Consider the following 16202-nt stretch of genomic DNA (forward strand, 5'->3'; position numbering starts at 1 on the left):
TTGTGCATATAGAGAAAACAAAGAATTCAAAGAGAAGAGTTTTCATACTAGCCTACATTGATAGATATCTGTACTTGTTTTAAGTTAAACTCACTTTATTTCGTTCAATATTTCAAGATATTTTACATTAAGTTCATCTTGATTTAATGTTTTGATGTTTAGATATCAGAAAACAAAAATGCTGAGGAAGATATTCATGCTTTGCAACATTCAATGACTCTACTGCACTGATTTAATACTTTATAAGGCCTTAATTTGTGGAAGAAAGAATCAAGACGTTTTAAGAACCGCAGAAACGATGTTGCTGTAACTTATTGATGGATTAATTTGCAACACAATAGCAATCCTTCACTCAAAACATTAGTTAGGCTACACATGTTGATCCGAGATGTTTTAATGTGTTTCACCAGCATCACGGTTTCGATTAGCTTTCGTGTGTGATTAATACCCTCCCATCCACTTGATTTAGGATTCATCACCGTTTTCTGTCAGAAATCCTGTGTGGAGAATGTCAGTCAGTTCCTCCCTTCAGCAGAGAACCAAGACGCAAGGAGCGGATCCGGATGACAGCGGGGATGACTGGGAGATCGGCGTCGGGAATCTGATCATCGACCTGGACGCGGATTTGGAGAAGGATCGACAGAGATTGGAGATGAATCGCGTTTTGAGCGTTAAAAGCGCGGCGGAAGGTCGCGAAGCGCTGGAATATAATTGCGCAAACGCAGGAGGCGCCGCGTTCGACGGCCTGACGCAGCCGTTCCTCTGCAAAGAGCCCAAGAAATTCAAGCTGAAACGAAGGAATTCCGCCACAGACACGGAAAGATTCCCGGCGTCGCTGGAGATTGCGAGCGGCATTCCCAAAGCATGCGTCGGTAAGCGGCGCGAGGCTCAAGGACGCGGCGGAGAGATGAATTCAGCACCAGCGCCGGTGGACAGCGACGAACCGGCGCCGCTCGGCAGAACCAAAGACGGCAAAAAGGGCAAAAACCAGAGCAAAGGAGTGAAAAGAGAGAAAGACTCGGCTAAGACGCGGAAGGAGAAGCCAAGCGATGAATTCGGCCCGCTGTCGGAGAACGGAACGGAGAATCTCATCGGCAGGGGCGGAATGGACGCGGCTATTGTTGAGCACACAAACACCGAGGAGCACAGCCTAAGAACGGTAAGCTCGCATCTGTCCTTCCATGTGTGGATAACGCGCGTCTGCGATCAACTGTTATCACGATGCGTTATGAAGAAGAATCGAGCGTGAGGCTGTAGGTTGAGCTGATGGCGGATTCAGTGCTTGTGTAGCTACTTGAGCATCACTCCACATGCACTAAAACAGCAAAGGCGCATCGGTTTTCGTGTCGGTTTGCTTTTTTGTGCAATATGCGCGATGCAGCCGCCGAGATTCGTCAAAAGCGAGCACCGAACACCTTCCTTGTAATGATGGATTTATATATTGCGATATCAATATAAAGAGGTTTTCTTTTGTTTGTCAGCCATTTCCTTTGTTAATGCAGCCCGTGTGAAATTCTTCATGTCTGTTGCTATTGGAAACCTAATCATCATAATTCCCTGTGTTTGTTTTGGACAAAGACATACTGGCTTGTTTGAAGCCTAGATGCTTTTCGTGTGTTATTTACAGTATTAAATATAGAGACAAGCTCCACCCCCTCCAGTCTTGGCCGTTCTGCTCTATTGTCTCTGTATATGCTTATCTAGATGTCTTTTTGATTTTGCCTTGATTCCAGTGACATCGCTCTGATAGACATCATTCACGAGGCTATTCTATCATGCTGTCATAGCTGTAGGAGCTTTTGTGTGTTTTCCTTGAATCAGGAGGATTACTTGATCACTTGATTGCAGAATTTTAAAATACAAAAGTCAAATTATGCAATTGATCAACAAGAAACTGGCATGCAACTGTATTATACTTCAGCTGGCACTGTGCTCTCTGTCTCTCTCCAGTTGAGTGTTAAGACGCGGTCAGTTGGAACTAACACACAGGAAGCCGAGAAAGCCTTCGAGTCCAGCTACATGGAGCCATGTCAACCAGGAACGAGCGTCAATCTAGAGGGTATTGTGTGGCATGAGACGGAGGAAGGTGAGAGCTTGTTATTCTGTGCAAGTTTCCACTCATAAAACAATATGCATGTGCTTTCAGTTAGTATCTTGCATCTCTAGTTCTTCTTCATCACATTATGAATGACTGTTTTCATATTGGTTTCACTGGATATGTGCTGAGTGAAGGGCGAGTTTTGTCATCAGCTCCACAGGACTGCGTTTTCAAAGCAGCTATGAGACTGAAGCATTTGAAGGAAGAGGAGACACTGGTTGCATATTGATTAAGCAAATTAAAATTGCAGACCACCATCTTAACTTCCATCACTGAGATCAAGCACAGAATTAATCCATTCGAAGATACAGTAAAAACATCAAGATGTGGCTAAACCTAAATGCTTTTATATGGTGATTGTAGTAAATGGTTTAATCTTTTGGAGTATTTTGGGTGCTTTTTACTTTTAATATTTCAGAGGGACTTTTTACTGCTTTCTTTCACAATATGCATTGTAAAAAGCGCTATATAAATAATGGTGACTTGACTTAACTCTTTCTCTTTGATTTCAGGGGTTCTAGTTGTGAATGTCACATGGAGGAAAAGGACCTATGTGGGCACTCTCTTGGACTGTACCAAGCATGACTGGGCTCCACCGCGGTAAAACACCTTCCTTTCTTCTTGAATGCTCGAATTGTGGTGTATATATTAGGGATGTGCATCTCCCTAACTCAGGCCGGTGTGATACGAATCTCGATGCATAGCCAACGATACGATACATTTAAGATACGTATAAAGTAGCTACTGATGCGATGCGATACGATTTTCTATTACCATGCAGTGCGATCCGATGTTGATTTGATTCAACACAATGTGATTCAATGCAACACAATGCAATGGAAAAAAATATGATGCTATGCAATTCAATGTGGTGCAGATATTTCACTATTATTTGGTTGATTGTAATTATTAGGTGGAAGATGCAGCTCTACCTCTGCTATGTTAATCTACGTGACTCTCAGGACACGCCTCGGTCTCCGTAGGGTTGTGATACGTCATATTCATGTAACAGCAGTGGTGATGAGAGAACGCGCTTGAGAAGCAGTTTAGAGAGGAGAAATCAATTTACATATCAAGGGCCTAGGTTTGCTTTTGACATTGGCGGGGACAAAAACCCAAGCCTCCCCCTATTAATAATTCATAAACAGTTTTTTTTTAATGTTAGTATATTTAGCAGACAATAATTACATATTTTTGATTTTGTAAACCAACAACATTACAGCAGCATCAGAGCACTGGGTGTCTTAATCACTTTATTTTAATATTAATCGAATTGGACCCAGGATGATTCTGGAAGAATGCTCTGCTGTTGCTTTAGTAACGAACACAACTTTCACATGCATCTGATTGATGACAGATAAACCACATGCTCTTATTCAGTGTTGTTTTTTTTATTCTGTGGATATTTTAGCTAACAGTTTGGTTTGTACATTAAGTTGGACAACATTAAGTTAAATATAAAGACTGTCTGCGGTGTTAACGTTCATAATGAATTTTTTCTAGGCTGGAAGATTGCTTCTTTAGGCACGTTTTTTTTTGTCCGCATGCTTTATATAGGGAGCTAATAATAGCCATAGATCGCGCTTTCTCTTTCCGTTTGCTCTGTTTTGTAAAACACCATACTTCAAACTCATCGATGCAACTTTGTTAATTCATGAAGTGACCTTTTATTTGAACTGTTTTGGACTGCTGTCTTGAACTGAGTGCGATACCTGTGAGTTGTTCTAAATGCGGCGCTGCGCTTCTTGTCCGGTGTGTGACCGCCTTATGTTCTTACTCCGCCCATGTATTAAATGTGCGTCCTTGAATGCGTGCAGTTTTCTAACATATTTACTTGAACTTCTTAGGTAATATCAATGGTATGACATTTCAGATGCGTCGAAAATTACAAAAACATATACATATATTTAATATTTTGAACTAAATTATTGCTAGGGACAGTTTGGTAGTCGCTGGATATTGGTAGGGACATGCTAAGAGAAACGATGCATCGCAATGCAAATGCCAACTTGTATCCGATGCACACTTTTTTTTAAATGGATGCATCACATCATTAACTTTTGGTGATGTTTCCCAAAAGCACCGTTAGCTAACTATGGTCGTTAGTTCCATTGAACTCTATTGGTAGTGACGGAACTTGCGACCATAGTTGTTTTTGGGAAACGCACCCCCGATTGGTAAATCTTACCATCCCTAGTATATATACAATTAAATTAAGATTCAAGAAGTATTTTAGATCCAGATTCAAACCTGTTTTAAATTTAGATCCGTTCATTTAAAGAAAGTTGATTTATTTACATCCACTTATAACTCCTTGTTGTTCTTAACTAGGTTTTGTGAATCACCAATGAGTGACTCTGACATGCCTTATGCACGTGGACGTGGTAAACGGATGCGGATGGCCGTACCAGATCAACCAGCTGCAGACCCGAGTCTTTCCAAGATACGAGGGCTATCTCACAAGAGGCGCGGTGTGGGAATCGGCAACAAAGGAAGACGAGGGAGTCTGAACCTCAGTGGCTGTAGGGCACCTGGATACTACGCCGTTGAGGACATCAAATCCAATCCACTTATGTGTGGAAAACGAAAAGGCAAACCCCCAGCCGATCTAGATTTAAGCTTGGTCTCGGATGACATTAGGAATGGGAATGGGAAAAGGATACGAGCCAAATCCAGGAGCGCTCCTTCCACCCCTCAGGGTAAATCCGACCCTGTGTTTCTTGATCAAGTTTGCACGTCACCAATGCTAATAGACTGTCCGCATCCGAACTGCAACAAGAAGTACAAACATATCAACGGGCTCCGTTACCACCAGTCACACGCTCACCTGAACAGTGACAGAAAGCAAGAGTTTGAGGTGGAGAGCGAGGACAGACTTTCAGATTTTGATGAAGCACTCAGGTCGGTACCTTTTGATTCTTCTGAGAACATCATCTCCAAGAAGCCCAGAAGCATGTATAAACTCAATGCAGTCGGTTCTCCAAAGAGCAGGAAAGCATTGCTTAACAATGATAGCAGTCCCATAGCCAATGCAAAACTACGCCCGAATGTGGCAAGTAAAGACGGATCAATTGACGATCTGAGCAACCTCCCACTCATTTCCAACATGTCCGTTGTCCTTGAGAACTGCCTCATGACGGATCGTAACACATCTGTTGAGATGCCTAAGCTAGAAGCGGAGGGTGCTATTGAAAAGAGGGACATATGTAGCAAAGTTAAGAAAGAAGGGTTCACTGAGAGATGCTTAGCCAAGTCTCGAACCAACAGACTCATCAACGCTGCGCCTGCTCCTCCGAAGCTGACTGCTATTCCACCTGCTGCATTTTCCACTAAAATCACAGAAGTTTCTTCTCATCAGGCCTCTCCGACTGTTGCCCTCACAAAAACCAAGAACCTCTCACTGAAACCCATCAAGCCAAAGCTGGAAGTTATTGCACAAGTTAACATGGCCAACACCACCGCAGTCCTGAGCAAAGACAGTAAGAGAAAGGAAAAGCATCGATTAAAGGACAGGAATTGTAAAGATCCCCGAAGTCCCAAAAGTGACCCAATTTACACAAAAGCAGACGATACAAAGAGTATCGGAAAAGACTTTCCTGTGAGCCTCTTGAAAGAGCACTTAAGCAAGCAAGATGTTGTAAACGGTCAAAGTGAAACGCAAGAAAGCCGCATGGCGAGTATCAGAGCCGAGGCCGACAAGGTGTACACATTCTCAGACAATGCACCGAGTCCTTCCATTGGGAGCTCTGCAAGAACGGACTGCGCCCCTCTTACAAACGGAGATGGAGCGAGTGCTAAAACAAACAGTCCTGCATACTCTGACATATCTGATGCAGCTGAGGACGGTGGGTCAAACTCAAGGTCCAGAAGGAACTCGACACAAGATTCAAACGCAAACAGCAGCATCAATCCCAAAATTCCCTCAATGAGTACCGCTCCCACGGTGACCCCAGGAAAAGAGGTCCAGTCCACATCTCATGGCCATGGTTATGAATCCCATTGCATTCCAGGCTACATACATTCTGGGCAAGCCAATTCCACTTCATTCCATAAGGTGGCCTCACCTTACGGTCGGACAAAGGATGATTTGAGAGATTTAAATGAGGATATAAAAAGCTCAGAATCCTCTAGCCACTCAAGTTCTCAATCACAGCTTCAGTACGCTGAAACGCACACAGCGCTGGCTCAGTCTTTGTACTATGGACAGTACAGCCGGGGTGTTTCCATGGACCAGAAGGTTCTAATGATGCCCAGCACCCACAGACCGCTCAGTGAGGCATGCTGTGAAGAAATGCAGTATAGCAAGAGTAGAGGTCAAGTTAGACGAGGATCTGAGCCAAAGGAACGAACAAAGGATGAGCAAAAACAATTTATAAGCTCTCCTCAGTCGATTCATAAAGGGGCGAACTCTGTTAAGATTAACTGTGCAAAACCTGGCTTCATCTATGTGGATTTGGACAAGCAGCTGTCGTTTCAGCAGCAGCAGCAACAGGGGAAAACGTCCCATATCTCCATGTCAAAAGAACAAGGGGTCCTCAAGGAATCTGAAGACCTCAGTTTGGAGAGCTCAAACTCAAAATCAAATGTGGACACAAATGTAACATTTCTAAATGTAAGTTACTGATGTTACTTATCATTTACTGAGGAAATGTTCTTTTAAAGACAATAACAGACTTCTAGAAATGTCCTTGGTTTTGCTGGAATATCAATCCAAAGTATGTTGTTTTGGAAATATGATCTTTAATCATCAAATGATCGAACTGCCAGGATTCTTTGATGATTGAGAGCATATTTATTTCTAAGACGTTGCCATCCTTTTGAAATTTTCAATGACAAAGAACTCATTAAACACTAGTTTCACAGGGCTACTGTTTCATAACAAAGGGCTTCCCTGTAAGGTGTGTAATTTCATTGGTTGTCAGAGCAGAAACTGTTTGACAGTAGATGTTCCTCTGGGTTTAGGCTTCAGAATCTCAGTCCTGGAGCCACTCTTATCAGTCCAAATATGCGAAGCAGCAAAATCAAGAGGTCAACAAGATCTCTGAGGAAATGAGTCTGAGTCCAGACAAGGGGAAAGATTGGCACATGCCTCTAGAGCCCGAGTCCAGGCTGGAGGCCGAACTCCAGAACGTCAAGTGTGAGACGGCTGCCGAGGTCATCGAGGAAAGTACCAGACCCGAAGCTGACGAGATAGTGAGTGAGACGTCTGAAGACTCGCAGAATGCAAGAGGGGCTGCGTCGTCACCCCAGCAATCCTTCATCCAGTTTCAGCACTCCTATCCCTATTTACATCTGTGTGAGACGAGCAGCAATGCTTACAGAGTGATGTCTCCAGCTTTGGTGCATAATTACCCAGGTAATCGTCTTCTGTACATCATAAATATGACCCCAAAACTTTCACGTAGTGGAGCTTGTACTACAAACTATTTGTAAAGAGTAAGTTGTGTGTTTTCCATTCTAGGTTTCCATTACCCTCTGTATGGAAAAACGGCAGGGAGAGAGGATTCAGAAGGGGCTCAAAGCAGCAAACCAGTGACAGATTTGACAGCATTAGAGCTGCTGTCACATCCTCTCCTGCCGTACCATGGCAAATCTCCTGTTGTATGTATCTCAAACAAGTAAACCATTTTTAGTAAGGCTTACAATATGTGAAGTGACATTCAGCCAAGTATGGTGACCCATACTCGGAATTCGTGCTCTGCATTTAACCCATCCAACGTGCACACACACAGCAGTGAACACACACACACACACACACAGCAGTGAACACACACACACAGCAGTGAACACACACCGGAGCAGTGGGCAGCATTTATGCTGCGGCGCCCGGGGAGCAGTTGGGGGTTCGGTGTCTTGCTCAAGGGCACCTCAGTCGTGGTATTGAGGGTGGAGAGAGCGCTGGACATTCACTCCCCCCACCTACAATCCCTGCCGGCCGGAGACTCGAACCCGCAACCTTTGGATTACGAGTCCGACTCTCTAACCATTAGGCCACGACTTCCCATATGGACCTAAATGTGGTGTAAACAAACTGTGAAGCTAAAATTGTTCTGGATAGCAGCATCTGCTAAATATCCACAATCTAAATATAGTTCCTTCAGGAACATCCAGGCACACAGCAATAAAATGTAACTTACAAAAAATTAATGCTGGCACATTGTTGGGAATTGTGTACACAATGGTGATGCTCCTGAAGTACATTTACATTTTACATTTATTCATTTAGCTGACGCTTTTATCCAAAGTGACTTACAATTTCTATATACGTCAGAGGTCGCACGCCTCTGGAGCAACTAGGGGATAAGTGTCTTGCTCAGGGACACATTGGTGTCTCACAGTGGATTCGAACCCGGGTCTCTCACACCAAAGGCATGTGTCTTATCCACTGCACCATCACCACCACCAAGTATTTAAATAAATGAATTAGACAGTTGATCAATCTTTCATGTAGGTCCTTTACATTTTACATACGTGTCCTGTTGTCCAAAGACAAATTGAAAGCACAGAGTATTCCTTTAAATCAGGGCTGTCCAAACTCCAGCTAAACTTTGCAGGACACCGGCCCTCCAGGACCGAGTTTGGACAGCCCTGCTTTAAATTATTTACGTACGGTTCAAGGGCTTTGGCAGTCTAACCAAATAAATATATGACAATCAGAGACACCTATTGTCTTCAAAGTATTTCAAAGTTGTTTACACATTATGCTTTACTCCTTCAGCCTGGAGAAAGAGGATCTCCCGAGCAGGAACGTGAAACTGAACGGGAGAGAGAATCGGTTCCCTTCGGCCGCCACCTTCAGGCACATCATCTTACTCACCTGGGCATGAGCTACACGCTGGTGTCTGGCCAGTATGACCCCTTTCAAGGTGAAAAGGTCAAAAACAACTGAACTATACTACACTACTGAACTCACTATAGCCTATATTAAAGGGCTCATATCATGAGGAGTCAAACTGATCTTGTAAAACAAGAGTTTGTTGGTGCTATTAAAACATTAGTGCGCCGACATACAGCGCAATCCCGTCTTGTGGTCCTTTGCTGATCCCACTTCCCTCTCTCTCTACCCAGTGATAAAAAACATACTCTAACATTCAGGTCCTCAATGGTTCCTCTCCAGTCCATGAAGAGCATCCATCTAAACTAATCTGCAAAACTGACTCTGAACTTCTGTAACTTTCTGACAGATGAATGTAAACAGGTACATGAGCGGCAAGTGCTTTTGCCATGTTACATACTAAGAGGACGTGTACATATCAGTCTAATGCCAAATGCACACTGCACGATTCAAGCTTTTTGACTCATGAACCACAAACCCTCTCTCCATATTGTCTAGAATCAACTCTCCCTTTGCTGTTTGTGTGAAAATATATTATAATTTCAGAAAACACTTCAGTCCTGTAGCGTGCACTTGGCTTTAAAGACACAGCAGGAAAAATGACCCATTTAAGTGCAAGAGAGAGTGGGAATGCTCATGAAAAACTAAACGGTTTGAATGGTTTTGGGTGCAACTCAAGGGAATAAAATTGCTTGATAAAAATGATATGAGCCCTTTAAGCATGTTTACAGTGAAGAATGCATATGGTAAGAGTTGATTGTAATGTTCTGCGATCTACGATCCTTAAGGTTTGAACTCTGCGGCAATGGTTGCAAACCAGCAAGTGACGACAACACAGACCTGCTCCAGCGGTGAGAAAACAAATGCAATTACTTCTGCAATAAATTTAATTCCTGTAGCTCAAACAGTAGATCATGACACTAGTTCATGGGTTCGATTCCCAGGGAATGCATCAGTGCCAAGTCGGTTTTTCAGCAGATTTGGGCTACTTTTACACTGTTGCTGTGGGTTGTTCAAAAACTAAATTTGAGTTTTCTACTTAAATATTATCAATATTCGAATTATATTCGAATTTAAAAGGCATAATTTCAGTTAGAGGGAAAAAAGCTTTTGGCTTCTCTCCTGAGGCTACAAGAGGGTGCATCGAGCAAAATATTACTAATGCACATTTCTTCAAAGCAAAAAAATAACACGACTATCTTTGAAAAAAGTGCATAATGTTTAAAATAATGTTTATAAACCATACATGTGTCCCTGGACCACAAAACCAGTCACAAGGGTCAATTTTTTGAAATTGAGATTTATACATCATCTGACATTTGAATAAATAATCTTTCCATTGATGTATGGTTTGTTATGATAGGACAATATTTGACTGAGATACAACTATTAGAAAATCTGGAATCTGAGGGAGCAAAAAAATCTAAATATTGAGAAAATCTCCTTTAAAGTTGTTCAAATTAAGTTCTTAGCAATGCATATTACTAATCAAAAATGAAGTTTTGATATATTTACAGTAGGTAATTTACAAAATATCTTCATGGAACATGATCTTTACTTAATATGATGATTGATTTTTGGCATAAAAGAAAAATCAATAATTTTGACCCATACAGTGTATTTTTGGTTATTGCTACAAATATACCCCAGCGACTTAAGACTTGTTTTGTCGTCCAGGGCCACATATATAATTAAGTTGCTTAAACAATTAGAAACAAAAAAGCATCATGTATGTACGTATAGTTTAATACAAAGGACCGAAAACCAATCACAAAGAGTACTTTTTTCATTTAAAACACGAGATGCAGTGGAATGGGGAGAAACACCCTCCATAAAGTCTTGAGACATGTTTTTTCAAAGTTGAACTTACATTAATTTTGCATGGCTTTCTAAACATGCGGCTCTTTTGTGCGAGATGCGAGTGCAGCGGTGATAGATGTCCCTTTAGAAAATGCGATAAATAAGCATTCTGTGTGAACGGCTTGGTTTCAGTTTTGCCATAAACAAGATCTTCTCCGCATTGTTCTCTTTTCCCGCAATATTTTGAATGAACAACCTTGAATGCAACACAAGTCGCTTTGAATAAAGGCATCTAACAAATACTTAATTGAATTGATTAATTGAGTTGTGTGGTCTTTAATAATGTTCTCAAAGCATTGTCACAAAAAAAATATTTATACATCATTAATGGAGTGTTTTAGTTGGATGCACATCTAACTTTTTTAAATGTTACTACTTGTTTCAGAACGAAGAATGTACAGAATGTTCGCTTGAAATGTTTGCTTAAAGTTCCTATAACGTATAATTGTATAATTGGACGTTCTGACCATTCAGAGATAACATTCACTGGGAACATCAGCGAAACGCTCTTAGAACATATCTTTGTTAGCTGGGTGTTTACTTACTGTCTGTTTAATTTGCAGAAAATGACGGGAAGATGTGAGATGTACCCAAATCACACAAGGACTCACAGACATCAATTCCATGGTGTTACTCATCGCCTCCATTGGAGGCAGCGACTAATTTCATTTCTAACCAATGAATGTACTAATGGAGGACTGCAGTGGAACTAGACATGGTGACACGGACCTGAAAAACATTTCCTTCAGGTGCCAGTTACAAACAAGGTCTGCGTAAACCCTCTACTCATTGGATTTTGCCTGTAAATGGCTACATCTAGCTGTTTGTATGCACTTATATTGTCTTGTAACCATGCTATTGAATGTATTTGCTATTTCATCACCTCTGTGTGGTAAAGGACGGGTTGCAATAGATTCTAAAAGTGACTGTAAGGTGGCTCGCTCCGCATTGACTTATTAACATGAATATACTGGTATTAACAGCCATTAATCTATTGTATCGTATAAAGTGGATGTTAATCGACAGTTCATCTCAGTGCCATACAGTATTATCGTGATGTATATAGTTGTACATAGTTGAACGAAGCTCAACAGCAACTATAACTAGCTTATGTACCTTTGTATTGATTCAGTGCAATGTATGGTTGTCTACCCACCTCACCGACAAGGCAGACGTAGTCCTTTGTTCCTTCAATAGTATGCATAACTAAATATGTTTACAAGTGGTTTTCTGGACAGAAAGTCAATGGTGTAGGTTGGTCCTGTCATTAGGGTTTTCTTGATGTCTGCTATATCATCAAACTGCAGTTGCTTTTTATACTGTCTCTGCCTTAACATGTTTGGCAATCCAAATAAAAGGTTGTTTTTACATGCTGATGGTTGTTTTTGTGACGAAAACCATTTAAATGTGAAAGTAAGAATATGAAAATAAACCATGTTTAACCCTTGTGCAACCTTTTGGACATTTTTGTCCATTTTAGTTTTGTTTTTTTGATAGTGTTAATGCTAACTGCATAAATTTTGGCTCAGGTGTGTATTTTTATTGGAATTTTAATATTTCACCCTCATTTCCTTTAATAAATCTATTTTGCACTAGGTACAAATAATAATTCCTCTCAGCGCCTTTTGGGCAAAAATGTCCCCATTGAAACCCATTAAAACAGCTGTTTTTAATCGCAGTGCTGTTTGACTGTACAATGATGCTATTTTTGTTAATAGGCTTTCATTCTGTTGGCAAGGCTTCAAAATTAAATTTTTTACCATTTTTTACCAGATGGTGCCATTTTTCAGGTTTGGTCTATAAGGCAAATGCTTGCTTTATTCCTGTTTTCTGCTTCTGTGTATTATAGAGCCAGCTGGATAAATAATGCAGATATAATTGTGTGGTTTGTATGTGTGTCATAAAAAAATCATGTGTATGTGTGTGTGCTTGTAATATTTGAGAGAGAGAAACTCTACTGTAAATCACAAACCCAAGCACTGTGTCACCAGCAGAGTTTTGCATCTAATGCGGGACATCTGGTACTGCGCCCAAACTAAATCTTACTGAAAGCTCATTTTTTGAGATATCAACCTCAAACTTGTTTTCTAGCTGGTTTAGAGTCCAACATATTTCATATATAAAATATACATTTTATTTAAAATATTGTTCATAAATCATTTTCATAAACTTTTTTTTTTTTGGCTTCACTTTTTAAACTTTTTTTTACTTCAGCTTTAAAATGAGACCAAACTTAACTCTGTGCTCCCAAGCTTCACATTTATATTTCTGTCCACTATCTATGTGTAATTTTGTTTATTGATGCACAAGGGTTAATTCAAGGAGTTATATTCCCACTTAAATGCCATATTGTTCTCTTCAGGCCCAGCTAACAGAGAACGCTCTGATAAAAGTTATTAATAAACAAATGTTCGTCCAGTAACATTAATAGAACATTTCTGGTCTTTAAATATGTTAATGTTAGCGTTTTTTGAAATGTTGACTCTTTTCAGGAAACATTCAAAAGTAACATTTCCATAATGTTTGCAAGATAATATCAGGGTAAATCAGCAAACACGTGCTGTTTTCTCTGTGTTTGGCGGCAGTTATGGTTACCATGGTAACGATCATTAAAACCAGCTTGCACTGGGAAATACAAGCATTAAGCCAAAGTACATACTATATATATAACATATAATTAAAACATTCCGTGACTTACCTCAACTTCTATTTATTTTCCATAAAAAGACAAAAATGTATGAGGCACGTGTAATGCGCTCATCCGTCCTGCAGAGGGAGCGCGACTCACAAACACGCCGCTGTTTCCGGCGGAAGTGCCGCAGACTGACAGTTACACAACAGACGCGCTAAAAACAAACAGATGAAACATCATTATGAGTTTGATTAATTAACACAGATGGCTTCAAAATCAGAGCAGCTGCTGATTGTGGTTTCTATTCTCGAAGGTAAGTTAACAGAGAGAGCTTTTATTTATGACCCATGCAATAGAATCAAATAGAATAGATTCAATAGAATCAAAGCGAATGCGGTATTATATTAATTATTAATGATTTTATGTTATATTAATCACCTGTGCTTGACATGTTTATTAGTTATATGTAAACATGCGTTTCTGGACAGATCTGTTACTAATAATAGAGTTCCAGAAAATACCGTAGTAACAGAATCTTTGGCTGTATCGTTACTATGGTAATACTGTGGTACTCTGGAGTACTTTGGAGTATCGTGTGTATCACAGTGATGATCATCTATCACTGTAGTAATCATTAGTTCAAAATAAATATTTATAAAAACATTTTAAAGATCCTTTGACTTTACTTTAACTTCTTAGTGTGTTTGTGTATATATATAAATATTGTCATGTTTTTGTACAAACTGTAATAAAAAAAAATCCAGATTTGAGCATATAAAATTGTATTTATTTTATTTTTAAAAAATCATATAAAAGAACAACATTTATTTGAAATAGAAATGTTTTGTAACACTATAAATGTCTTTACTGTCACTTTTGATCAATTTAATGTGTCCTTGATGAATAAGTGTTAATTTCATTTTTTTTATCTAACTTACTCTGCTCTTTTAATGGAAATGTATCACAGTTTCAACAGAAATATTGTGCAGCACAACTGTTTTCAACATGGATAATAATCAGAAATGTTTGTTGAGCAGTAAATCAGTATATTATTATGATTTCTGAAGATCATGTGACACTGAAGACTGGAGTAATGATGCTGAAAATACAGCTGCAGATCACAGAAATACATTACACTTTAACACACATTCACAGAGAAACAGATATTTTAAATTACAATAATATTTCACAATTTTACAGCATTTTTGATCAAATAAAAGCAGCCTTGGTGAGCAGAAGAGACATTTAGTATATTTTTCTCATTGTAATCGCTGTTTGTTTATATTTATAGCACTTTTGCAGTATATATTCCTCTGAAGCAGCGTGACTGATCTGTGTTGTCCTTCATCAGGCCGTCGGTTTCCCAGGAGTCCACGGCACACGCTGGTAGTCGAGGCTCGCTTTGACGGAGAGACTTTGGCCACAGATCCCGTAGAACACAAAGAACAGCCGCAGTTCTGCACTGAACTGGCCTGGGAGCTCGACCGCAAGACACTGCACCAGCACCGGTGAGTCCTGCTCGTCTGATCCAGCTCAACATCAGCGCTTCACTCTCACTCAGTGTCTTCTGCTCTTCCCACAGACTCCAGAGGACACCCATCAAGCTCCAGTGTTACGCCGTCGACTCCGGCACGTCTGCGAGAGAGTGTGTGGGATATATCATCCTTGATCTGAGATCCGTGCAAGAGCTCAAACAGGTCAGGATGCTCTTCTACACTAGCGCTCAAAGATTTGGAATAATGATGAAGTCTCTTCTGCTCACCAAAGCTGCGTTTATTTGATCACAAATGCTGTAAAATTCTGAAATATTTTTATAATTTAAAAATAAGTGTGTGAATATGTGTTAAACTGTAATGTATTTCTGTGATCTGCAGCTGTATTTCCAGCATCATTACTCCAGTCTTCAGTGCCACATGATCTTCAGAAATCATTATAATATACTGATTTACTGCTCAACAGTCTATGAAATTCTTCTGTGTGTTCTTCAGGCTCCTAAATGGCATTCTCTGCTCAGTAGTAAGTACACCAAACTGAAACCTGCTCTTCTGATCAGCATGATCTTAGAGAACGACACCAAACCAACAGCTGAGCAGTTCAAAGCAAAGAAAGCCCCTCCGAGACCAGGTACCTGACGCTCCGCTCTTTCTTACACTGATGCACACATCTGATGTTTGTGCTTTCTTTTGCTCTTGTATTTGTGTTGTTGTTTCTTCTCTATTTTCCATTCCTCCTCCTGTCCTCTGCTTCTGTTGATGGGCTTCAAAGCTTCATGTTCTGCATGTTTGTTTTTCCACACGGTGTCTCGGGTCAGTGCTGGTTCAGTTGCGTCTCGTAACGCACTGTTGTTAAAATCAACATGAAATAACAAAAATAATGCTGCATTTATTCCAAAAAAATATATATATATAAAAAGTTTTTGAAAATTTTCACCAAAATGAAAAAACATTCTCCACCACAAAAACAATTTAACAGCTGAAATAAAATAATATAAATATTACATGAACAAAAATAATGAAAATGACTCATTAAAAATGAAAATGACTCATTAAAATTACTAAATGATTTAAATTAAGTAATGCTTTCAGGTGTATGTTGATATGCTGAAATGGGATCTTGCAGTTTCAGAGGTATTTGTAATTAACAAACATTTATTTATTTATTTTTCTCTCTCTTGAAATAGTTTTGTGGATTAACGTTTTTTTTATTGATATGTAATTCATACTTTTTGTGAAAAGTTGAAAAATGTATTGGTTAAAAACTAACTGGAAATAAAACAA

General features: G+C 39.9%; 2 protein-coding genes across 2 annotated transcripts in view; both read left to right on the forward strand.

The window, feature by feature from the left end:
- Window positions 1-508: 508 nt before the first annotated feature.
- znf608 (zinc finger protein 608) lies at window positions 509-11376 on the forward strand (the record flags this gene model as incomplete). The annotated part of the gene is made up of 9 exons (XM_079383982.1): window positions 509-1159; window positions 1951-2086; window positions 2611-2698; window positions 4430-6710; window positions 7061-7454; window positions 7560-7699; window positions 8817-8964; window positions 9722-9784; window positions 11357-11376. The coding sequence occupies 9 exons, from the start codon at window positions 509-511 to the stop codon at window positions 11374-11376; spliced, it is 3921 nt and encodes a 1306-aa protein (XP_079240108.1).
- Window positions 11377-13590: 2214 nt separating this feature from the next.
- cep120 (centrosomal protein 120) overlaps window positions 13591-16202 on the forward strand; it is a 31671-nt gene continuing 29059 nt past the window's right edge. The window contains exons 1-4 of the mRNA XM_079385022.1: window positions 13591-13738; window positions 14777-14933; window positions 15008-15122; window positions 15414-15549. Coding sequence (XP_079241148.1) covers window positions 13690-13738; window positions 14777-14933; window positions 15008-15122; window positions 15414-15549 — 457 coding nt within the window. The 5' untranslated portion in view covers window positions 13591-13689. The remainder of the gene's footprint in view (window positions 13739-14776; window positions 14934-15007; window positions 15123-15413; window positions 15550-16202) is intronic.

Source organism: Barbus barbus (assembly GCF_936440315.1).
Source record: "Barbus barbus genome assembly, chromosome: 29".
In the NCBI taxonomy this organism is placed as follows: Eukaryota; Metazoa; Chordata; class Actinopteri; order Cypriniformes; family Cyprinidae; genus Barbus; species Barbus barbus.